Below are 27,569 nucleotides of genomic sequence, written 5' to 3' on the forward strand. Positions count from 1 at the left end.
TTGGTGTTGTTACACCCTCCGACAACACACCGACGAGGCATGATGTCTCCAAGGTACGGACAACAGTCAAAAAAACGGAAAATAACAGAGCTGATTTGACTCGGTGTTTGAGAAAATGGCGGCTTGCTTCCCGATGTGACGTCACGTTGTGACGTCATCGCTCCGAGAGCGAATATTAGAAAGGCGTTTAATTCGCCAAAATTCACCCATTTAGAGTTCGGAAATCGGTTAAAAAAATATATGGTCTTTTTTCTGCAACATCAAGGTATATATTGACGCTTACATAGGTCTGGTGATAATGTTCCCCTTTAAGCATCTGGCTATGTGACGATGTACTGTTGAGAGACCCAGTCATCACAACCATCAAATAGATGCCCAATGCAAATAGTTGCACTTTATTCCAATGTAACATGTAGTTAGGGCTTCAATGAAAAATGTAACCTTGTTGTAAAGATATTCAGCAAGTTTTAATAACTTCCTGAAATCTGATTAGTGAAAATCACGTCTTGTTAGGAAACAAAGTGAGATCTGATCTGGTTAAGTACAAAAAAGTACCCTGTATTATTGTTCAGCTTCCCCTGTTTACATTCGAGCTCTCATCCTAAACATAACTCCAGTCAAAGGAGTAAAAATGATCACTTTGTGCTGTCATTTGGTTCCTCATAAGGTTTTTGGAAGCCGGAACGACTTTGATCAAAGCGGAAAGACAATCCTTTCACAGTGCAAACATCACATTTATTATACGTTTAACATTGTCTGTAAATATGAAGGAAACTACTATTGAACATTAAATATAAGTCAGGAATTAAAAGCTGTTATGAGGTAAAGTAATTTACACCTATCACATGAAACATTGGACAGGCCATTAAATCATTGCTCAAGAGGCAGTAAATAAACACTCACCCTCGTTCAAATGGGGGCGTACTGTTGGTTCAGTGTGCAATGTATGTTACATGCAAATGTAACATATTGGGTGTGAATCCATAAAGCAATCTCTAGAGATTTTCACTTGTCTGTTGGCGACCAGTTTGCAGAGAAATGGATGCCCAGTATTAGCTGAATGACAACCTTCACTATCAACAGAGCCATTTTGCTCTGAAAACATATATCTTATAAACTTTATAACAGTTGTAGTTTGAAAAAAATATTACTGGCAAAGGAATCTGTCCAAGCAGAAATAAACCCTCTACTTTCTTCTGACATTTTTCTTCTTACAGCATAGGTCGCACACTCAAGAACCAAACGTCTCTCTTAGACGTTTCACAGTACACACCCTCCCTTTTGCTTGCCTTGCTCGTGCTTATCTAATCACCATTCATATTCATGACCTCACAGACTATCGGAAATAGTACATTTCTACAAAAATTAACTTTTTCCACACACCAAACAAGGTGGCTTGAAAAATGTAGGCACTTTTCCTCTACAAACACAACTTTATAGTTGTGTAATAATACTTGAGCCTTCATATGTAATTACATCAACTGTTGATATATTAGATGCAATTCAAACTTCAAAAACAGCAACATTTTCATGATACTGATTTAAGATTAAGATTTCACACTATTTACGTAATGGTACAAACAAGTCCTTCTATCCATCCCAACAATGAAACAAGCTAAGTCCGCAGCTTCTTCAAGAGAAAAATCTCCCCACCCTTGAACAGAACTCTCTTATTCACATGTAACTTGACTGCAGATTCAGCATTCACAGAGAACCTTATACAGCCAATGTCATTCAAGCATAAATCTTGCTGACCATCTCTGCATTGCTTCAATTAACATGATGACTAATTCTGTTTAGAGGCTACGCCCGCCTACATTTATGTAGACTCTCTTAGGACTGCAGCATATACCTCCATTTGAGAAATATGCTTAGGTAAAGCCAATTTCCACATAGCATAACAGCATGTGATAAAGACAAAACATTAAAATATCAGACTGTTCAAGCCTTAGTATGGTAGGATATCTGCCGCCCATGCTTGTCAATGGGTCTGCGATGGGGAGCGTTGATGCGGTTGCGTTCTCTGTGCACTCTCTCAACCAGCCCATGGTGGCGAGTACCTCGAACGGAATCCAGTCCCGCTGGAAAGCCACCCTGCAAACAAACATTCAAATATAATACACATAACTATTTTTCTCACATCAATGTAGCAAGCATTGCCCTTATTAATGACATTTTAAATACACTGGCACCTTGGTTTTTGTAAGCCCTCCTTTTTGTGTTTTTTGGAGCTTGATAATATTTTTCGTACGCTGTCTAGGTCAGAGGTGGGCAAACTTTCTGACTCAGGTGCCACATTGGCTTGTGAAATTTGACAGACGGGCCGGGCGAACAAATGATGCATTTCAAAGCATATCATATCTGTTGGCATTAAGAGTAGGCTTCTCAAACATGGGCTATTTTAATCATAATACATCTACTTTCAACAATAAAGGGTTAACACTTACGTTCTCTTTTAGTGGTAGCGGTGTTGTTGATCACCCCTTTTTGAAAATGCATTGAAGTCTACTATCAGTTTTGTTGCCACACATCTCAAAACAGATCTTTGCTCAATTCCATCCATCCATCCATTTTCTACCGCTTGTCCCTTTAGGGGTCGCCGGGGGTGCTGGAGCATCTCAGCTGCATTTTGCTTTAATATTTGGCGGGCCGCATAAAGGGACCAACGGGCCTGATGTGGCCAGCGGGCCGTAGTTTGCCCACCCCTGGTCTAGGTCATGGGTGTCAAACAAATTTTAGCTCAAGGGCCACAAGGAGGAAAATCTATTCACAAGTGGGCCGGACTTGTACAAGCATGGCATGATAACGTAAAAATAAAGACCATTTCATATTGTTTTCTTTGTTTTACTTTGGCAAAAATGTACAAATCACAAATAATTCTCTTGACTTCAAGAGAATTAGACTTGAAAATTCAGAGGAAAAAAATGTATTTACTTTCAAAAACACAATGAAGAACACAATAAACTTATACTTTGTCTCAGTGTATCTACAAATCCATCAAACTAAGTCACAGCCTGTCTGGGATTGAAAAGATTAAATAATAAAGAGATAAAAACTCTTATAGGTCTTAATTACCTAATTTGTCATATCCACGTATTAATCCTGTGCTAGTTCAACAAACCCTACAAACGGCGGTAAAAACTATTCATGAGGTCTGAATTAAACTCGGTGTTTAATTTTCTCTATTTCAACAGAAACATTTTGGGGCAATTGGGTACAAAATAAGCAGAAGCAGAGGACTTAAAAAGGCAGGTTTTACATTTCATTTTAATCAAGGTAAAAGAACCGCAGCCACGCTTTACTGTGTACCTCTTGCTTGGCCTCGGTATAAACCATTTGCTTGACTAACAGAATTGCTATTGCGACATCCAGTGGACACATTTAAAACAGCAGTTTCTTTCATCAAAAAATAGCTAATCTTTATACTTAGCAGACTCATCTCGCAGGCCAGATAAACCTGTTGACATTGGTGGTCTAGGTAATTGTACATCCAAAAATGTTGACAAATTAGTCTCATTGTCATTCTGCAGGATGTATTTCCCAAACAAAGCAGGGTAGTATGTCCAGTTCGGATTTTTTTGTCAAATGCGATTTTTTTATGTAGTCGTTCACATTATAAAAAGTTTGATTTCTCATGTGAACGCACACTGACCCACGTGCAGAAATGACGTTAGGCCTGGGCCGATAATACATTTTGCTTGACAATATATTGACCCAAATTATTGCCGATAAACTAAATTATTGTCAACATTATTTTAAAACCAAATTAACCACTGATGTAATGATAATACATAATAATAATAATACAAGTATACCCTTTCAAATGCAATGAACTTGTATTTCTCGTAAATGTTAACATTGTAATTACAATGTACGAATGAAGTAGTCAAGCTCATTTTAAAAGTCGAAGACTAAATTAGAGCCACTGAATAGATGTACGCTTCATAATCCGAGTTGTCAACTAATTGTCAAGATAGTCGATGACTATGACCCCTATGAGCCGACCAAAAACATCCATTGTCTCACTCAAAAACATTTAACCTGTAGCAGATGGATTGCAAAGAAGACATTACTTTTTAACAATAGGAATGGAGAAAGTGAGTTTGAAGGACACTGCTGAAAAGAAGTGGATGATATCCGCTGAATTAAATAAATAAATATTTGAAAACCATGACTGACGTGAGCATGTAGACGACTTGGTGAAGCAGTGCGAGCATAGCACTTTACAATCTGCAAAAAGTGAGTAAATAACGCCAGCCAAGGGTGTTAAAATAATATCTAAGCCAGTGGTTCTTAACCTTGTTGGAGGTACCGAACCCTTCTTTAGTGAAAAATAAACTTTTTTTTTTTCAAATTCAAGACAAAGTTATATGTTTTTTTTACTGGTGCACAAAATGAATCGTGCATGAACATCACCTTGTTCAAAGAACAAAACCAACACAGAGCATGAACTCACAACAAATTACACACCTGCAAATCAGTGCGACTTCTGCGGTTGCCGTATACATAATACGCCGATAGGGAGAAGTTTTTATTTACACGATGAGTCGGATGTGTCTTGACCTCCGCCGAACCCAACTCAGGGAACCCCTGGGGTTCGATCGAACCCAGGTTAAGAACCACTGATCTAAGCATAGAGAAGCTGCAGGAAGGAGATACCGTCGAAAGCTGTTGTCTGAGGTAAATGCTGTACATTATTATTTCATTGTGTCTCAAAACAACTGTAGTTTTTAGAAGTACAGGTAAAAGCCAGTAAATTAGAATATTTGGAAAAACTTGATTTATTTCAGTAATTGCATTCAAAAGGTGTAACTTGTACATTATATTTATTCATTGCACACAGACTGATGCATTCAAATGTTTATTTCATTTAATTTTGATGATTTGAAGTGGCAACAAATGAAAATCCAAAATTCCGTGTGTCACAAAATTAGAATATTACTTAAGGCTAATAGAAAAAAGGGATTTTTAGAAATATTGGCCAACTGAAAAGTATGAAAATGAAAAATATGAGCATGTACAATACTCAATACTTGGTTGGAGCTCCTTTTGCCTCAATTACTGCGTTAATGCGGCGTGGCATGGAGTCGATGAGTTTCTGGCACTGCTCAGTTGTTATGAGAGCCCAGGTTGCTCTGATAGTGGCCTTCAACTCTTCTGCGTTTTTGGGTCTGGCATTCTGTATCTTCCTTTTCACAATACCCCACAGATCTTCTATGGGGCTAAGGTCAGGGGAGTTGGCGGGCCAATTTAGAACAGAAATACCATGGTCCGTAAACCAGGCACGGGTAGATTTTGCGCTGTGTGCAGGCGCCAAGTCCTGTTGGAACTTGAAATCTCCATCTCCATTGAGCAGGTCAGCAGCAGGAAGCATGAAGTGCTCTAAAACTTGCTGGTAGACGGCTGCGTTGACCCTGGATCTCAGGAAACAGAGTGGACCGACACCAGCAGATGACATGGCACCCCAAACCATTACCCAACCATGCAAATTTTGCATTTCCTTTGGAAATCGAGGTCCCAGAGTCTGGAGGAAGACAGGAGAGGCACAGGATCCACGTTGCCTGAAGTCTAGTGTAAAGTTTCCACCATCAGTGATGGTTTGGGGTGCCATGTCATCTGCTGGTGTCGGTCCACTCTGTTTCCTGAGATCCAGGGTCAACGCAGCCGTCTACCAGCAAGTTTTAGAGCACTTCATGCTTCCTGCTGCTGACCTGCTCTATGGAGATGGAGATTTCAAGTTCCAACAGGACTTGGCGCCTGCACACAGGGCAAAATCTACCCGTGCCTTGTTTACGGACCATGGTATTTCTGTTCTAAATTGGCCCGCCAACTCCCCTGACCTTAGCCCCATAGAAAATCTGTGGGGTATTGTGAAAAGGAAGATGCAGAATGCCAGACCCAAAAACGCAGAAGAGTTGAAGGCCACTATCAGAGCAACCTGGGCTCTCATAACACCTGAGCAGTGCCAGAAACTCATCGACTCCATGCCACGCCGCATTAACGCAGTAATTGAGGCAAAAGGAGCTCCAACCAAGTATTGAGTATTGTACATGCTCATATTTTTCGCTCATATTTTTCATTTTCATACTTTTCAGTTGGCCAACATTTCTAAAAATCCCTTTTTTGTATTAGCCTTAAGTAATATTCTAATTTTGTGACACACGGAATTTTGGATTTTCATTTGTTGCCACTTCAAATCATCAAAATTAAATGAAATAAACATTTGAATGCATCAGTCTGTGTGCAATGAATAAATATAATGTACAAGTTACACCTTTTGAATGCAATTACTGAAATAAATCAAGTTTTTCAAAATATTCTAATTTACTGGCTTTTACCTGTATATCCTATTTTATTGTTTTTGATACAATAGTGGTTACCCAGAAGTATGTGTTTCTTCTTAAAACGCATGTTGCATGCTAAAATTGTAGTGATTTTTGGGGAACCAGAACAGCATAATGTAATTTCCATCCAAACCTAAATGGATTATACTTGTATTGCGCTTTTCTACCTTCAAGGTACTCAAAGTGCTTTGACACTATTTCCACATTCACCTATTCATACACACATTCACACACCCATCAGGAGCAAAGGTGAAGTGTCTTGCTCAAGGACACAAGGGACGTGACTAGGATTGCAGAAACTGGGGATCGAACCAGGAACACTCAGGTTGCTGGCACGGACACTCTACCTACTGAGCCACACCGTCTTTCCACCATGTCTTGGGTCTTCCCTGTGGCCTCCTACCGGTCGGATGTGACCTAACACCTCCCCAGGGAGACATTCGGGGAGCATTCTGTCCAGATGTCCTAACCACCTCATCTGGCTCCTCTCGATGTGGAGGAGCAGCCGCTTTACTCTGAGCTCCTTCCACATGACAGAGCTTCTTACTATCTCTCTCTCGCCACCCAAAGGAGGAAACTCATTTTGACCGCTTGTACCCGTGATTTTGTCCTTTCGGTCATAACCCAAAGCTCATGACCATAGGTGAGGATGGGAACGTAGGTAGACCAGTAAATTGAGAGCCTTGTCTTTTGGCTCAGCTCCATCCCTACCACGACTGACAGATGAAGGGTCCGCATCACTGCAGGTGCGGCACAAATCCACTGTCTATCTCACGATCCACTCTTCTCTCACTCGTGAACAAGACCCAGAGGTACTTAAATCCTCCACTTGGGGCAGGATCCCCCACCCGAAGATGGCATTCCACCCGAGTACTAAACCGTCGCATTTGTGTGATATCGATGGAAGTGTTTTCATGCATATTTGTACGTGCTATCGTAATGTACTCAAGCTAGCGTTGTTAGCATTAGCCAATATACTAACACGTTTACAAGTGTGTGTTAGTATCATTAATTTACAACGGCATTCTTCTTGTATTGCTTCTGCTTCACAAATTCCTCAGTAAACCCTAACCCTAACCCTTTCCTGGGAAACTTATTAAGGAGCTTTTTGTATTATTAGGTCCATCAGTGCTAAATATTATAAACTTATCACTTTCCTCTGGCACTGTTCCCCTAGCATTCAAGAAAGCGGTTATTCATCCTCTGCTCAAAAGACCTAACCTTGATCCCGACCTCATGGTAAACTACCGAGCGGTGTCCCACCTTCCCTTTATTTCGAAAATCCTCGAAAAAATTGTCGCACAGCAGCTAAATGAACACTTAGTGTCTAACAATCTCTGTGAACCTTTTCAATCCGGTTTCAGGGCAAATCACTCTTCGGAGACAGCCCTCGCAAAAATGACTAATGATCTACTGCTAACGATGGATTCTGATGCGTCATCTATGTTGCTGCTTCTTGATCTTAGCGCTGCTTTCGATACCGTCGATCATAATATTTTATTAGAGCGTATCAAAACACGTATTGGTATGTCAGACTTAGCTTTGTCGTGGTTTAACTCTTATCTTACTGACAGGATGCAATGCGTCTCCCATAATAATGTGACCTCGGACTATGTTAAGGTAACGTGCGGAGTTCCTCAGGGTTCGGTTCTTGGCCCTGCACTCTTTAGTATTTACATGCTGCCGCTAGGCGACATCATACGCAAATACGGTGTTAGCTTTCATTGTTATGCTGATGACACCCAACTCTACATGCCCCTAAAGCTGACCAACACGCCGGATTGTAGTCAGCTGGAGGCGTGTCTTAATGAAATTAAACAATGGATGTCCGCTAACTTCTTGCAACTCAACGCCAAGAAAACGGAAATGCTGATTATCGGTCCTGCTAAACACCGACATTTATTTAATAATACCACCTTAACATTTGACAACCAAACAATTACACAAGGCGAATCAGTAAAGAATCTGGGTATTATCTTCCACCCAACTCTCTCCTTTGAATCACACATTAAGAGTGTTACTAAAACGGCCTTCTTTCATCTCCGTAATATCGCTAAAATTCGTTCTATTTTATCCACTAGCGACGCTGAGATCATTATTCATGCGTTCGTTACGTCTCGTCTCAACTACTGTAACGTATTATTTTCGGGTCTCCCTATGTCTAGCATAAAAAAATTACAGTTGGTACAAAATGCGGCTGCTAGACTTTTGACAAGAACAAGAAAGTTTGATCATATTACGCCTATACTGGCTCACCTGCACTGGCTTCCTGTGCACTTAAGATGTGACTTTAAGGTTTTACTACTTACGTATAAAATACTACACGGTCTAGCTCCGTCCTATCTTGTCGATTGCATTGTACCATATGTCCCGGCAAGAAATCTGCGTTCAAAGAACTCCGGCTTACCGTATTAGTGATTCCCAGAGCCCAAAAAAAGTCTGCGGGCTATAGAGCGTTTTCTATTGGGGCTCCAGTACTATGGAATGCCCTCCCGGTAACAATTAGAGATGCTACCTCAGTAGAAGCATTTAAGTCCCATCTTAAAACTCATTTGTATACTCTAGCCTTTAAATAGCCCCCCTGTTAGACCAGTTGATCTGCCGTTTCTTTTCTTTTCTCCTCTGCTCCCCTTTTCCTTGAGGGGGGGGGGCACAGGTCCGGTGGCCATGGATGAAGTGCTGGCTGTCCAGAGTCGGGACCCGGGGTGGACCGCTCGCCTGTGCATCGGCTGGGAACATCTCTGCGCTGCTGACCCGTCTCCGCTCGGGATGGTGTCCTGCTGGCCCCACTATGGACTGGACTCTTACTATTATGTTGGATCCACTATGGACTGGACTCTCACAATATTATGTCAGACCCACTCGACATCCATTGCTTTCGGTCTCCCCTAGAGGGGGGGGGTTACCCACATATGCGGTCCTCTCCAAGGTTTCTCATAGTCATTCACATCGACGTCCCACTGGGGTGAGTTTTTCCTTGCCCGTATGTGGGCTTTGTACCGAGGATGTCGTTGTGGCTTGTGCAGCCCTTTGAGACACTTGTGATTTAGGGCTATATAAATAAAGATAGATTGATTGATTGATTGATTGAAATTCACCATAACATCATCGTGGAGTTATTGAGTCTGTTTAGCTAATTTGGAGAACTTGCTCCCGCAGCTAGTGGGTCCATGACGATGATTTCTGTTGTGTTTGATCAGCCGTTCTACTGCTTTGTTACAGGCACCGTTTGGAAACAATTAAGGTATGTAAATAAACATTTACAGAATCTTTCTGTGCAAATATCTTATTTTGCAACATTTATATATGCGGCTTATAATCACGTGCGGATATATATGGAAAAATAATGTTTCCCCTAAAATTTAGTGGGTGCGGTTTATATACCGGTGCGCTGTGTAGTCCGTAAAATACGGTAAATAAACAGACAATACTATATATGTAAATAAACATTTCCAAAATCTTTCGTACCGGTATATATCTGCGGCTTATAGTCCGGTGCGGCTGATAAATGTAAACATATTTATTTCTTCTAAAATTTGGTGGGTGCGGCCTTAACCTGGAAATGACGTTACATGTGAACTTGGGAAATATCAATTGCATTGTTCTGTTGCATTAGTTACATTACAAGTTGAAAAGTAAATATCAATCATAGTAAAACTGGTATTGACAATCTTAAGGTCAAGATGAGCGGTAGAAAATGGATGGATGGAAGAAACAAAAATGTATTCATATCATTGCGCAATAAGCTTTTTTTTATAGCTTTTACAATGATGGAAAACTGGCTTTACATGAGTTATAACGGTGTGGACAGTTAGGGTAGTTGCAATATAGTATGTTAGGGTTCAGAGGCACACTTTGGTACAGTTCTACAAACAATGCACTGCTTTTGTCTGAAAACAACCCACCTGAAATTCAGTGTTGGTGTTGCTTATCTGATTGACATTGGGCAAAGACCCTCCATAGTACTGTGGTCGTGGCTGAGACAAACGAAGCTGCTGGATCTTCTGAAACTGCACCTGTCAGTTCACAAAAGAAAGAAAATAAATGAACCATTCTCACCTTAACCAGAATGGTGATGACACAGTATTTCTTATACATGAATAGCCTGCAGGACGGAAGAATTTGGTTGATTGTTGGTTAATTGCATCTTAAAGTAATTGAGGCACTCGGCTTCCATCACCAAGGGTGCTGTTTGTTCAGTCTCAAATAGTTTGTGGTCCAAAAGAAGGCAGTTGCTGCAATTTCAAGACCACAAGTTAAATTAAAATGTCACATTCTGGTCCACGAGCAGCATACTTTAACCTCATCAAATGGCACAAGATTGCTTGTTCTTTTGTGATAAGATAAAAAATATATATTTCAGCTGCCATCCAAAAATAAGAAAATCATAGGCTTCCTTCCAACCTATTAAAGGGTGAATATTCAAATCATAAAAAGACAGACAATATTTAACATTATCAATGGATTCACAGAGAAGGAAGACAAATAGGATATGCAATCGTGGTAGTCGGGGGTTATAATCAGATTGTAAGTAGTGCATCCAAATGTACATAAAAAGAAACGAGCAAGATTAAAAAAAGCCCGAAGTCTGCAGTTTATTGAAAGCTGCATTTTAAACTCATAGACTTTACATCAGCTGATTAAAAGCTTAAAAGGGAACTAACTGCACTTTTGGGGAATATTTGCCTATCATTCACAATCCATAAGAAAAGTACACATCATGTTTTTTCTTTTTTTTCATGCATTCTAACTTGTAAATAAACACTAGCAAAAATCAGCTAACAATGAAACTAATGGGATTGGCTACATTCCACCTTTAAAGCGTTCTAAAAAACCTCCAAAATCCTCCATCAACATTTTATATACATTCTGTAAGTATATATGTAATGTAGTAACATTCATAATAACATGCAATATTTACATATTTTGGTCATTTTAACACGGTAGGGCTGGGCGATATGGCCTTTTTTTAATATCTCGATATTTTTTAGGCCATATCGCGATACACGATATACATCTCGATATTTTGCCTTAGCCTTGAATGAACACTTGATGCATATAATCACAGCAGTATGATGATTCTATGTGTCTACATTTAAACATTCTTGTTCATACTGCATTAATATATGCTCATTTTAAACTGTCATGCAGAGAGGGAAATCACAACTAAGTCAATTGACCAAAACTGTATTTATTAAACAATTAAGCAGTGGCACAAACATTCATGTCATTTCAAAACAGAACGTGCAAGATTGTCAGAGACATTTTAAAACAAGCTATTAGTGCACTTTTGTGCATGATGTCCTCAAGATGACAAATCAAAACAACACTAAATTAAAGTGCACTTTTTGTACGGAACGCCACTACAATAGTTTAAAACAAATTAAGGGCACTTCTGTGCATGATGTCACACAAGATATTTCAATAACTGTCAAATAAAAATGAGCGGCATAATAGGAAATCAAATTGTGTACGTCCTACGCTATATGGTAGGTTCCGGCGGACGTTATCTCCTTATGTCGTGGACTATTTTTTTCATACGGTGTTGATGTGGAAATGGTTGCCTCTGCATTTTGTTGGTGTGGCACCGAATGGAGATGTTGACATGCAGAGTTTCAAGCACTCTTCATTCTCGAGTGGGTGACATTTCAAATGATGCTACATATTAGCAGTAATGCTACTTTTTGTAGCAACGTTTTCGCCCCACACTTGACAAATTACGGCTGTCTGTTCGACATATTCCTGCTTGAAGCCAAACCACCGCCAGACGATGGAGCCCGTGCTGTTTTTCTTAGGAATTAATTCTTCCTTCATTTGTAACCAGATTCGCATCTTCTTTCTCTCGTATTACCACTCGCACCACAGCTAACTTTAGCCATGCTGCTACCTCTCTGCTCCGTGAGGGCGTATACGTATGTAAGAAGGTGCTCTTGTTTAAATCTCTGTGAGAAGGAGAGACTAGAAAGAGTGAGAAGAGCCTGTAGTGTAATGTCTGCAGCTAATGTGGGTTCAAACCCCGGCCGAGTCATACCAAAGACTATAAAAATGGGACCCATTACCTCCCTGCTTGGCACTCAGTATCAAGGGTTGGAATTGGGGGTTAAATCACCAAAAATGATTCCCTTGAACCCCGGCCGAGTCATACCAAAGACTATAAAAATGGGACCCATTACCTCCCTGCTTGGCACGCAGTATCAAGGGTTGGAATTGGGGGTTAAATCACCAAAAATGATTCCCGGGCGCGGCCACCGCTGCTGCCCACTGCTCCCCTCACCTCCCAGGGGGTGATCAAGGGTGATGGGTTAAATGCAGAGAATAATTTCGCCACACCTAGTGTGTGTGTGACAATCATTGGTACTTTAACTTTAACTTTAAAAGCAACTGCGTGAGAAAGTATACTCGAATATCACGATATAGTCATTTTCTATAGACAAACCCGCGATATATCGAGTATATCGATATATCGCCCAGCCCTAGTACACGGCGGCACATTCATTTCCCGTGTGCATCCATTTCCCTGATGCATCACAACATCTGCTATTTCCTTCAACAATAGCAACTCTTACTAATCATGGCAGACTTATAATGACAGAAAACGACAACTACTTTGAGACGGATGATGATACTTTGACTGATAGGCAAAATTCCTCAAACAAATTACAGTTCCCCTTTAAGATCATAGCCTTAAAAAAAACAATACACACGCTAAAATCTTCTATCAGACAATAACAAAGTCATGGTCTCCTGATGGCGAGTTGAAGATGTTCCAGCTGTTGTCCTTCTTGACTGAGGTGTACAGTCTGTGCAGCCTTTCAACAGGACCATGCAACATCTCCACATTATCAGTAACAAGTTAACGCCAGTGCCCAAGCTGAACGCCATCTTGATGCCCTTCTCTTGCAGATGCTGTCTTTTTGTTTTCAGGCTGCAGTCAACATCACTAAGGACCTTGACCGCCTGTGTATCGGTTGGGAACATCTCTGCGCTGCTGACCCGTCTCCGCTCGGGATGGTTTCCTGCTGACCCCACTGTGGACTGGACTCTTACTGTTATGCTGGATCCACTATGGACTGTACTCATACAATATTATGTTAGACCCACTCGACATCCATTGCATTCGGTCTCCCTAGAGGGGGGGGTTTACCCACATATGCGGTCCTCTCCAAGGTTTCTCATAGTCATTCACATCGACGTCCCACTGGGGTGAGTTTTTCCTTGCCCTTATGTGGGCTCTGTACCGAGGATGTCGTTGTGGCTTGTGCAGCCCTTTGAGACACTTGTGATTTAGGGCTATATAAATAAACATTGATTGATTGATTGATATGGGTCAAGGATCATCTTGTGTCTGCATGGTCAAGCGCGTCGGTCTTCCAGCTAGGTGACTTGATTTGGGGTCTATGACTTAACTTTTTAAAATTTTAATCTCTCTCATACTGCGTCCATAAGCTTATTTGCCAAGTAGACGCCAATACCCTATCATCCACTCCATGACTGACACTGTACCACTCATCCAAGGCAACGACAGCTAATATTCTTGGTCATATTCTCAAACTGCCTGATAACAAAACTTGCTGGATCACAGGTCATTAAATGGCAGACCGTGGCATACGTGCAAACCCTCCCGAATTTTCCGGGAGACTCCCGAATTTCAGTGCCTCTCCCAAAAATCTCCCGGGACAACCATTCTCCCGAATTTCTCCCGATTTCCAGCTGGACTTAAGGCACGCCCCCTCCAGGTCTGTGCGGACCTGAGTGAGGACAGCCTGTCGTCACGTCCGCTTTTTCTCCATATAAACAGCATGCCGGCCCAGTCACATTATAACATCTACGGCTTTTGGCGAGTGCACAACTGCACACACAACAAGAAGGAGACGAAGACTGAAGAAAAGACAGTCATGGCGACGACGAGTGACAGAGAATAGAACGAGGATGGACAATTCAACCCTAAACTCACTCCTCTCCTGCAAATGAAATTTCACAGATGCTGCCTGTAATAGAGTGATATAAGTTGTTTGTTGCCATCTCCTGGTGAATGTTGGGTATAGTGTTCTATGGTTACTTTTTGGTTGGCCAACGGTTTATGTTGTATTGCACACCCTGACGGCAAGTGTGGAAGTCGGTTCTGAAGTATGAAGTAAAGAGACGTAACTTCATCACCTCGCCTGGTTATTGACTCCAACCCAGAATATTACACTGCCAATACCTATGCTCCTTCAAAGGCTGTGCTACTGGCTGCAAAGCATTGCACTTTCAAATACAACACTGAATAGAGGAGTGTTATGTGTGTGTGTATATGTGTACATAAATGAACACTAAAATTCAAGTATTTCTTTTATTTATATGTATATATATGTATATATATATATATATATATATATATATTAGGGATGTCCCGATCCGATATTTGGATCGGATCGGCTGCCGATCCAGATCCAGTTTTTAAAAAAACTCCGGTTCGTGTTTTCCAACGCACCGATTTAAATAATACATTCCGCTTTTCTGCTGCTCCGTAATTTCTGTTCCGCATTTTCCAGCACACCTTCAACACATCCACACGTCTGTGAATTGTCACGCAGTTGCTTTTAGCTGCTGGCATTACACGACAGGCTCTTCTCACTCTTTCCTCTGTCTCCCTCTCACAGACAGCAAGTGCACCTTCTTACACACGTCACATACTGTCACGTCATACGTCACATACTGTCACGTCATACGTCACATACGTATACGTCCTCCCCAAGCAGAGAGGTAGCAGCATGGCTAACGTTAGCTGTGATGCTAGCGCAGCCGTGCGAACCCTCTAAGGTGCTCGCCTGTGCAATTGCGCACTGTTTAAGCGTCTTCTGCGCATAGCAAATCTATGCCACGCATAAAATCTAATAAAAAAAATAAGCGCATAACAATTTTGAGACACACGGACACGACAGAGAAAACAGTTTTCGTCATCATTGTTCAAATATTGTGACGTCTGTCGAGACGCTTATCTCCATTCGGTGCCACACGCCCACATCATCAAAATGCTGAGGCAAAAATTTCCACATCAACAACGTATGAAAAAATTAGTGATTTTTTTAGTTGTGATTTCCTTCTCTGCATGAAAGTTTAAAAGTAGCATATATTAATGCAGTATGAAGAAGAATGTTTTAATGTAGACATGCAACCCTTGAAAGAAAATTTTGAAAATCAAGACTACATTTCCTGCAAATGGGTGCATTTCTACCCTATATTTTAACTTTAGATTTATTCTCATATCAAACTCTGACACTTACATCCGGCGCCCCCCTCCACACCCTGGATTATAAATAATGTAAATAATTCAGTGTGATTATCTTGTGTGATGACTGTATTATGATGATAGTATATATCTGATAGTATATATCTGTATCATGAATCAATTTAAGTGGACCCCGACTTAAACAAGTTGAAAAACTTATTGGGGTGTTACCATTTAGTGGTCAATTGTACGGAATATGTACTTCACTGTGCAACCCACTAATAAAAGTCTCAATCAATCAATCAAAATACATAGAATCATCATACTGCTGTAATTATATGCATCAAGTGTTCATTCAAGACTAAGGCAAAATATCGAGATATATATTGTGTATCGCAATATGGCCTTAAAATATCGCAATATTAAAAAAAGGCCATATCGCCCAGCCCTAGTTCAATGATGCCATTTCTGTTTGTCATGTATAATTTTGTCTATTTTGTGTTTACCCTTGAATAAACAGGTCAGTTTCTTGTTACCAACCATTGTGTATATTATTCAAACTCCCCTAATTCAGCTGGCTAGTTGTTATCAAGAGTACTAAAACCCTTTTCAACATGATTCTGACAACTAAGTAGGCTAAATAACTTTAAACTTTAATACATGCTCGGATAGGCCAGTATCGGTATCGGTCAGTATCGGTATCGGATCGGAAATGCAAAAACAATATCGGTATCGGATCGGAAGTGCAAAAACCTGGATCGGGACATCCCTAATATATATATAATAAAATATGTATATATATATATATATATATATATATATATATATATATATATATATATATATATATATATATATATATAGCTAGAATTCACTGAAAGTCAAGTATTTATTTGTATCTATATATACATATATATATATATATATATATATATATATATATATATATATATATATATATATATAAGAAATACTTGAATTTCAGTTAATTCTAGCTATAAATATACTCCTCCCCCCTTAATCATGCCCCCGGCCCCGCCCACCTCAAACACAACCCCCACACCCCAATCTCCCGAATTTGGAGGTCTCAAGGTTGGCAAGTATGGACCGTGGTCCTAGTCCAAAGTCAGACGCCGTTCTAAACGGACTGGGACCTATAGCCCAGGAATTATATATTTTACGTTTTGACGAGGAGAGACGAGAGGGATGAGTGAGCAAGAAACAACAGAAAAATAAATACACATGGCAATCTCTGAAAAAAAAAAGGGAAGTGAAGTGAAGTGAATTATATTTATATAGCACTTTTCTCCAGTGACACAAAGCGCTTTATATAGTGAAACCCAATATCTATATTACATTTAAACCAGTGTGGGTGGCACTGGGAGCAGGTGGGTAAAGTGTCTTGCCCAAGGACACAACAGGCTCTATTGATAACCTCACTAACAACTTTGACAATGCCCTGCGCAAAACCATTGATAGTATAGCACCGCTAAAACAAAAAAGGGCCCCTAAAAGGCGCACCCCATGGTTTACAGAGGAAACCAGAGCTCATAAATTATCATGTAGAAAGTTGGAACGCAAATGGCGCGCGACCAAGCTTGAGGTTTTCCATCAAGCATGGAGTGATAGTTTAATATCGTATAAACGCATGCTTACCTTAGCTAAAGCTAAATATTACTCAAATCTCATCCGCCTCAACAAAAACGACCCTAAATTTTTGTTTAGTACAGTAGCATCGCTAACCCAACAAGGGACTCCTCCCAATAGCTCCACCCACTCGGCAGATGACTTTATGAATTTCTTTAATAAGAAAATTGAACGCATTAGAAAGGAGATTAAAGACAACGCATCCCAGCTACAACTGGGTTCTATGAACACGGATACAACTGTATCTACGACGGATACTGCAATACAAAATAGTCTCTCTCTTTTTGATGAAATAACATTAGAGGAACTATTACAGCGTGTAAGTGGGATAAAACAAACAACATGTTTACTTGACCCACTTCCTGGGAAACTTATCAAGGAGCTTTTTGTATTATTAGGTCCATCAGTGCTAAATATTATAAACTTATCACTTTCCTCTGGCACTGTTCCCCTAGCATTCAAAAAAGCGGTTATTCATCCTCTGCTCAAAAGACCTAACCTTGATCCTGACCTCATGGTAAACTACCGACCGGTGTCCCACCTTCCCTTTATTTCGAAAATCCTCGAAAAAATTGTCGCACAGCAGCTAAATGAACACTTAGTGTCTAACAATCTCTGTGAACCTTTTCAATCCGGTTTCAGGGCAAATCACTCTACGGAGACAGCCCTCGCAAAAATGACTAATGATCTACTGCTAACGATGGATTCTGATGCGTCATCTATGTTGCTGCTTCTTGATCTTAGCGCTGCTTTCGATACCGTCGATCATAATATTTTATTAGAGCGTATCAAAACACGTATTGGTATGTCAGACTTAGCTTTGTCGTGGTTTAACTCTTATCTTACTGACAGGATGCAATGCGTCTCCCATAATAATGTGACCTCGGACTATGTTAAGGTAACGTGCGGAGTTCCTCAGGGTTCGGTTCTTGGCCCTGCACTCTTTAGTACTTACATGCTGCCGCTAGGCGACATCATATGCAAATACGGTGTTAGCTTTCATTGTTATGCTGATGACACCCAACTCTACATGCCCCTAAAGCTGACCAACACGCCGGATTGTAGTCAGCTGGAGGCGTGTCTTAATGAAATTAAACAATGGATGTCCGCTAACTTCTTGCAACTCAACGCCAAGAAAACGGAAATGCTGATTATCGGTCCTGCTAAACACCGACATTTATTTAATAATACCACCTTAACATTTGACAACCAAACAATTACACAAGGCGAATCAGTAAAGAATCTGGGTATTATCTTCCACCCAACTCTCTCCTTTGAATCACACATTAAGAGTGTTACTAAAACGGCCTTCTTTCATCTCCGTAATATTGCTAAAATTCGTTCTATTTTATCCACTAGCGACGCTGAGATCATTATTCATGCGTTCGTTACGTCTCGTCTCGACTACTGTAACGTATTATTTTCGGGTCTCCCTATGTCTAGCATTAAAAAATTACAGTTGGTACAAAATGCGGCTGCTAGACTTTTGACAAGAACAAGAAAGTTTGATCATATTACGCCTATACTGGCTCACCTGCACTGGCTTCCTGTGCACTTAAGATGTGACTTTAAGGTTTTACTACTTACGTATAAAATACTACACGGTCTAGCTCCGTCCTATCTTGTCGATTGCATTGTACCATATGTCCCGGCAAGAAATCTGCGTTCAAAGAACTCCGGCTTATTAGTGATTCCCAGAGCCCAAAAAAAGTCTGCGGGCTATAGAGCGTTTTCTATTCGGGCTCCAGTACTATGGAATGCCCTCCCGGTAACAATTAAGAGATGCTACCTCAGTAGAAGCATTTAAGTCCCATCTTAAAACTAATTTGTATACTCTAGCCTTTAAATAGCCCCCCTGTTGGACCAGTTGATCTGCCGTTTCTTTTCTTTTCTCCTCTGCTCCCCTTTTCCTTGAGGGGGGGGGGGGGGGGGGGGGGGGCACAGGTCCGGTGGCCATGGATGAAGTGCTGGCTGTCCAGAGTCGGGACCCGGGGTGGACCGCTCGCCTGTGCATCGGCTGGGAACATCTCTACGCTGCTGACCCGTCTCCACTCGGGATGGTGTCCTGCTGGCCCCACTATGGACTGGACTCTTACTATTATGTTGGATCCACTATGGACTGGACTCTCACAATATTATGTCAGACCCACTCGACATCCATTGCTTTCGGTCTCCCCTAGAGGGGGGGGGTTACCCACATATGCGGTCCTCTCCAAGGTTTCTCATAGTCATTCACATCGACGTCCCACTGGGGTGAGTTTTTCCTTGCCCGTATGTGGGCTTTGTACCGAGGATGTCGTTGTGGCTTGTGCAGCCCTTTGAGACACTTGTGATTTAGGGCTATATAAATAAAGATTGATTGATTGATTGACAACGGCAGTGACTAGGATGGCGGAAGCGGGAATCGAACCTGTAACCCTCAAGTTGCTGGCACGGCCGCTCTCCCAACCGAGCTATGGCATTAAAACAGTGAAAATAAACCATCAAACCCAGAGTAGACAGACTAATTTCTGTTATTGTTCCCTCTGGAAACACACAGCCAGTCTGCCTAATATGCTCAGAGACCGTGGAACTCACAACTCTGACAATATGAAATTCCACTATGAGACAAAGTTCAAAGTTCTTTACCAAACATACCCACTTAGGTATCAGCTGAGGTTACAGAAAATAATTAAGTCTAGGGCTGAAACGACGCGTCGACGTAGTCGACGTAGTCGACGTCATCGGTTACGTAAATACGTCGAGGACGTTTTTGTTCGTCGACGCGTCGCATATTTACGTCACACTACCGTCATGGCGGAGCGCAAAGCAGACGATGCGAGCGGTGCGAGCGAGGGGAAAAAACCACGCCAAAAGTCGTCAAAAGTGTGGGAGTATTTCAATAAACGGCCTAAGAAGAAACGCTACTTTTACTCCGCTACTTTTATCTACATTCAGCTCGCTACTCGCTACTAATTTTTATCGCTCTGTTAATGCACGCTTTGTTTGTTTTGGTCTGTCAGACAGAACTTCAAAGTGCCTGCCTTACTGGTGACGTTTCACTTCGTTCCACCAATCAGATGCAGTCACTGGTGACGTTGGACCAATCAAACAGAGCCAGGGGTCACATGACCTGACTGGCTCCGAGCTAACTTCGGGTGTTACCATAGTGGTCAATTGTACGGAATATGTACTGTACTGTGCAATCTACTAATAAAAGTTCCAATCAATCAATCAAAAGTGTGAAGGAAAAAAGACCCTTTTTTTTATTTCAACCGTAAAGACTGACTGCACAGTTCCTGTCTTCACAATAAAAGTCCCGCTCCATCGTGCCTGCGCTTTCAGAATAAGAGTCTCCGAAAGCCAGCGCAAACAAGCTAGCAAGCTACGGAGTTTGCCGCCAATGTATTTCTTGTAAAGTGTATAAAAACGAATATGGAAGGTGGACATATAAGATGCCAAATAACAACCACTTTCATGTGGTATTAGACAGAAAGGAGGAACTTTTTTTCTCCTCCATTTGAAAACGTGGACGCTATCATCACTACTGTCTGATTACAATCAATGCAAGTCATCAGAATCAGGTAATACACCAACTTATATTCTAGTCTTCATGAAAGAAAGGAATCTATATGTGTTAAACATGCATGTATAATTATTAAAACACCTTTAACATGTAAACAAAAACGGCAAAATAAATAAATATAAATTATATACTGTATATATCAATGTATGTATGTATATATATATATATATATATATATATATATATATATATATATATATATGTATGTGTGTGTGTGTGTGTGTGTGTGTGTGTGTGTGTGTGTGTGTGTGTGTGTGTATATATATATACACACACATATATATATATATATATATATATATATATATGATATGTGTGTGTATGTTACTCAGTACTTGAGTAGTTTTTTCACAACATACTTTTTACTTTTACTCAAGTAAATATTTGGGTGACTACTCCTTACTTTTACTTGAGTAATATATCTCTAAAGTAACAGTACTCTTACTTGAGTACAATTTTTGGCTACTCTACCCACCTCTGCTAATAATGTTGTTGTATGCACACTGTGTCGAGCGGAAATGGCCTATCATAGCAGCACAACGGCAGCGTTCTTGCCATCACCATCAACTAGTCAATCGTCCGCGTGAGTATACGTTGTCATCATTACACAAAAACATGAATGTGTCATTTGTATCTGCGTTGTAAATTCATAAACTAAAGCACCGTTTCGCTCTGAGAGGAGCGTTTGGCGTGCCTGTTCAGTGTTTACAAAGACGCGCTCCTCTTTAACGCTAACGTTAATTAGTTGTGCAAATACATTTTACAACATTAACAATTACGTATACTATGTACAAACGAACAATTAACTTTCACTTTAATCATACTATCATTGTTGTGTTATTAAGCAAAATAAGCAAAAGTTTTACTTTTGTTGAAATGTTTACACTGTTGTTACAGAATATTTAGTTTTGCACTTTTTTGTATTGGATGTTTATCTTTATTTTTGCACATTTTAGCAAATAAGCAATACTTTTACTTTTGTTGAAATGTTTACACTGTTGTTACAGAATATTTCCGTTTTGCACTTTTTTGAATTGGATGTTTATCTTTATTTTTGCACATTTTAAAGCAAAATAAGCAATACTTTTACTTTTGAAATGCTTATACTATTGCAGAATATTAAGATTTGCACTGGATGTTTACTTTTATATTTGCACATTAAAAGCAAATAAGCTACTTTTAATTTTGTTAAATGTTTACATTGTTACAGAATATTTTGTCATGTTGTTGTCAATGTTGACTGAGTGGCCATACTTTTTTTTTTGGAAATAAAAGCCATGCCTTTTGAAAAAACTGGCCTACATTTATTTTTTCATCTTCATTTTAAATAAAATAAAAAAATCGGTAAAAGGAAAAATAATCTATAGATTAATCGAAAAAATAATCTATAGATTAACCGATTAATCGAAAAAATAATCTACAGATTAATCGATAGAAAAATAATCGTTAGCTGCAGCCTTAATTAAGTCTCAGAGCCCAATATAAATAATCCACCTGAATCCTGACCAAACAGCTGCTAAGAATTCTTCTCTCAGACCATTCCAGACCAGGTTAAAAATCCTGCCAGGACAAGCTATAGCTTGACAGTCAGTTGTTGATTATATGCAGAAGTTGATAAAACTACAAAGCTGCTTCAATATACAGTATACCACACACTAAACCATAACCCATTATGATGTTCCGGACCTGTGCTTGAAAACTATCTGGACCTAAATTTATTGTATACACTTTATGACATGTTATGTGTATTCTAATTATGGGCAGTAGAACACCTGGGTGATCATGCACTTCACTCCACCTATACATCCATCTCTATACTTGGGGAATTATGAAAACATGCTACATGAACTGCATATTGCCACTTGTGGTGCATGGTGAAATATTGTGCTCACCTGTTCTAAAGCAGAAGGACATCATAGTAGTTTGGTGTCCAACCTCAAGAGCATTGGTGCTTTGCAAGAGGCCCTGCTTGTGCTGTTCAAAAATCTTGCCACATCAAAAGCTAGAAAACCTTTTTTTTTTCCTTTGCTACCATGTCACAATGACAGTGTAAATGTTCGTCACAAAATTAATCTACTTACAGTACCATCCCATTACAATACACCAAGCAAAATGCAAATACTTGCAATTATTTGCACAGTCAATACCAATGATATATTTAACTGTAACTATATCATCTATATATCTGTGGTGGGCTCTCCTATTTCTGGGGCTGAGGTTGCCGAGGTAGTTAAAAAGCTCCTCGGTGGCAAGGCCCCGGGGGTGGATGAGATCCGCCCGGAGTTCCTTAAGGCTCTGGATGTTGTGGGGCTGTCTTGGTTGACAAGACTCTGCAACATCGCGTGGACATCGGGGGCGGTACCTCTGCATTGGCAGACCGGGGTGGTGGTTCCTCTCTTTAAGAAGGGGAACCGGAGGGTGTGTTCCAACTATCGTGGGATCACACTCCTCAGCCTTCCCGGTAAGGTCTATTCAGGTGTACTGGAGAGGAGGCTACGCCGGATAGTCGAACCTCGGATTCAGGAGGAACAGTGTGGTTTTCGTCCTGGTCGTGGAACTGTGGACCAGCTCTATACTCTCGGCAGGGTCCTTGAGGGTGCATGGGAGTTTGCCCAACCAGTCTACATGTGCTTTGTGGACTTGGAGAAGGCATTCGACCGTGTACCCCGGGAAGTCCTGTGGGGAGTGCTCAGAGAGTATGGGGTAACGGACTGTCTTATTGTGGCAGTTCGCTCCCTGTATAATCAGTGTCAGAGCTTGGTCCGCATTGCCGGCAGTAAGTCGGACACGTTTCCAGTGAGGGTTGGACTCCGCCAAGGCTGCCCTTTGTCACCGATTCTGTTCATAACCTTTATGGACAGAATTTCTAGGCGCAGTCAGGGCGTTGAGGGGATCTGGTTTGGTGGCTGCAGGATTAGGTCACTGCTATTTGCAGATGATGTGGTCCTGATGGCTTCCTCCGGCCAAGATCTTCAGCTCTCACTGGATCGGTTCGCAGCCGAGTGTGAAGCGACTGGGATGGGAATCAGCACCTCCAAGTCCGAGTCCATGGTTCTCTCCCGGAAAAGGGTGGAGTGCCATCTCCGGGTTGGGGAGGAGATCTTGCCCCAAGTGGAGGAGTTCAAGTACCTCAGAGTCTTGTTCACGAGTGGGGGAAGAGTGGATCATGAGATCGACAGGCGGATCGGTGCGGCGTCTTCAGTAATGCGGACGCTGTATCGATCCGTTGTGGTGAAGAAGGAGCTGAGCCGGAAGGCAAAGCTCTCGATTTACTGGTTGATCTACGTTCCCATCCTCACCTATGGTCATGAGCTTTGGGTCATGACCGAAAGGACAAGATCACGGGTACAAGCGGCCGAAATGAGTTTCCTCCGCCGAGTGGCGGGGCTCTCCCTTAGAGATAGGGTGAGAAGCTCTGTCATTCGGGGGGAGCTCAAAGTAAAGCCGCTGCTCCTCCACATCGAGAGGAGCCAGATGAGGTGGTTCGGGCATCTGGTCAGGATGCCACCCGAACGCCTCCCTAGGAAGGTGTTTCGGGCACGTCCGACCGGTAGGAGGCCACGGGGAAGACCCAGGACACGCTGGGAAGACTATCTCTCCCGGCTGGCCTGGGAACGCCTCGGGATCCCCCGGGAGGAGCTGGACGAAGTGGCTGGGGAGAGGGAAGTCTGGGCTTCCCTGCTTGAGCTGCTGCCCCCGCGACCCGACCTCAGATAAGCGGAAGAAGATGGATGGATGGATGGATGGATAACTATATCATATAATTTAATATCTAACTATATTTACCAAATTAAAATTGTAATTACTACAAATGAGACACATATTATTGGCTATCAGTAATGGGCAATATAATTAATATTCGATAAACAATACAAATTTGTCTTATGGTAGAGTTTTTAATTCTATGACAACAAAGCATGTCGGTGATGTAATTTGGCTGTGACCTGCAAAATTGACAGTGAAAAGCTGCAACGCATTGTGGATGTAATAATTCAACATGGCTGAAAACCAACAGGAGGGGTTGGTGAAAAATACCAGTGCAACATCCATCAGTTGGACTTGGTTTGGATTCAACTAATCAGACCATCAGAAAAAAGACAACTATACTCTGAAGAGGCAATAAGATCAATTTGTTTTACCACATCAACACAAAATACATCATTAAATATAAGCAATTTTATATCATTTAGGCAAAATAAACTAAATGTACTACCTTTCTGCACTGTTCCACACTTTTAACTCTCTGTAGCATGACACTTTTAAAGCTATCAAATGCAGTATCTGTACACTTCACTTGAAGAATTGTCTTTAATTACAAGTAGCCTTGGGTGCTATATTACATTCAAGGACTAAAACTATCTGCTTGAAGTATCTTTTAGAATGGTTTGCAATAAATGGTAAGAAACATTGAGGCTTTTTCTTTGAAGTCTCTGCAGCTGCTGTGTATATATATATATATATATATATATATATATATATATATATATATATATATATATATATATATATATATACACAAACCCAGTTTCCATATGAGTTGGGAAATTGTGTTAGATGTAAATATAAACGGAATACACTGATTTGCAAATCCTTTTCAACCCATATTCAATTGAATGCACTACAAAGACAAGATATTTGATGTTCAAACTCATAAACTTTTTTTTTTTTTTTTGCAAATAATAATTAACTTAGAATTTCATGGCTGCAACACGTGCCAAAGTAGTTGGGAAAGAGCATGTTCACCACTGTGTTACATCACCTTTTCTTTTAACAACACTAAGTACACGTTTGGGAACTGAGGAGACACATTTTTTAAGCTTATCAGGTGGAATTCTTTCCCATTCTTGCTTGATGTACAGCTTAAGTTGTTCAACAGTCCGGGGGTCTCCGTTGTGGTATTTTAGGCTTCATAATGCGCCACACATTTTCAATGGGAGACAGGTCTGGACTACAGGCAGGCCAGTCTAGTACCCGCACTCTTACTATGAAGCCACGTTGATGTAACACGTGGCTTGGCATTGTCTTGCTGAAATAAGCAGGGGCGTCCATGGTAACGTTGCTTGGATGGCAACATATGTTGCTCCAAAACCTGTATGTACCTTTCAGCATTAATGGCGCCTTCACAGATGTGTAAGTTACCCATGCCTTGGGCACTAATACACCCCCATACCATCACAGATGCTGGCTTTTCAACTTTGCGCCTATAACAATCCGGATGGTTCTTTTCCTTTTTGGTCCGGAGGACACGACGTCCACAGTTTCCAAAAACAATTTGAAATGTGGACTCGTCAGACCACAGAACACTTTTCCACTTTGCATCAGTCCATCTTAGATGAACTCAGGCCCAGCGAAGCCGACGGCGTTTCTGGGTGTTGTTGATAAACGGTTTTCGCCTTGCATAGGAGAGTTTTAACTTGCACTTATAGATGTAGCGACCAACTGTAGTTACTGACAGTGGGTTTCTGAAGTGTTCCTGAGCCCATGTGGTGATATCCTTTACACACTGATGTCGCTTGTTGATGCAGTACAGCCTGAGGGATCGAAGGTCACGGGCTTAGCTGCTTACGTGCAGTGATTTCTCCAGATTCTCTGAACCCTTTGATGATATTACGGACCGTAGATGGTGAAATCCCTAAATTCCTTGCAATAGGTGGTTGAGAAAGGTTTTTCTTAAACTGTTCAACAATTTGCTCACGCATTTGTTGACAAAGTGGGGACCCTCGCCCCATCCTTGTTTGTGAATGACTGAGCATTTCATGGAATCTACTTTTATACCCAATCATGGCACCCACCTGTTCCCAATGTGTCTGTTCACCTGTGGGATGTTCCAAATAAGTGTTTGATGAGCATTCCTCAACTTTATCAGTATTTATTGCCACCTTTCCCAACTTCTTTGTCACGTGTTGCTGGCATCAAATTCTAAAGTTAATGATTATTTAAAAAAAAAAAAAAAATGTTTATCAGTTTGAACATCAAATATGTTGTCTTTGTAGCATATTCATCTGAATATGGGTTGAAAATTATTTGCAAATCATTGTATTCCGTTTATATTTACATCTAACACAATTTCCCAACTCATATGGAAACGGGGTTTGTATATATATATATATTTATATACATACAGTATACACACACACACATTTATTATATAAGTTCTCGTATTCTTGTATTTACATTTTGGGTAACACTTTAGTATGGGGAACACATATTCACCATTAATGAGTTGCTTATTGACATGAAAATTAGTAACATATTGGCTCTTAATTAGTCCTTATTAATGCCTTATTCTGCATGGCCTTATTATACAACCAGTAAGCCAATTAATAAGAGTCTTCCCTCAATAACCTCAGAATTATTGCTTATTAGTAACCCTGACCCTAAGCCTTATATGTTCCCCTAGTGTCCAAATAACTCTAAATTAAGTCTTTGTTACTTTAATAAGCAACTAGTGAATGGTGAATATGTTCCCCATACTAAAGTGTTACCAAATTTTGTATTTGTATTTAAATGTATCTGCAACATTATATTAAATAATCATACAACGGGTTTGACCAATAAATATTCTCAAAATTATGTTTCTTTCTTTACCATCCATCCACTTCCGCTTATCCGAACGTCTGGTCAAAGGGGCAGCAGCCAAACCTGAGAAGTCCAGACTTCCCTCTCCCCATCTACTTCGTTAAGGTCTTCCCGGGGAAGGTCTTCCCGGGGGATCCCAAGGTGCTCCCAAGCCAGGTGGGAGACATAGTCTCTCCATGTCCTGGGTTATCCCCATGGTCTCCTACCGGTCGGACGCGACCTA

General features: G+C 40.8%; 1 protein-coding gene across 5 annotated transcripts in view; it reads right to left on the bottom strand.

The window, feature by feature from the left end:
* Window positions 1–27,569, bottom strand: part of crtc3 (CREB regulated transcription coactivator 3) — a 133,848-nt gene that overhangs the window by 67,246 nt on the left and 39,033 nt on the right. For all 5 annotated transcript variants that reach the window (XM_061975076.2, XM_061975075.2, XM_061975074.2 and 2 more), the window contains exons 2-3: window positions 10,250–10,360; window positions 1,963–2,094 (exon numbers count right to left, since the gene is read on the bottom strand). In XM_061975076.2, coding sequence (XP_061831060.1) covers window positions 1,963–2,094; window positions 10,250–10,360 — 243 coding nt within the window. The remainder of the gene's footprint in view (window positions 1–1,962; window positions 2,095–10,249; window positions 10,361–27,569) is intronic.

This window comes from Nerophis lumbriciformis, linkage group LG15 (assembly GCF_033978685.3).
Source record: "Nerophis lumbriciformis linkage group LG15, RoL_Nlum_v2.1, whole genome shotgun sequence".
Lineage (NCBI taxonomy): Eukaryota > Metazoa > Chordata > Actinopteri > Syngnathiformes > Syngnathidae > Nerophis > Nerophis lumbriciformis.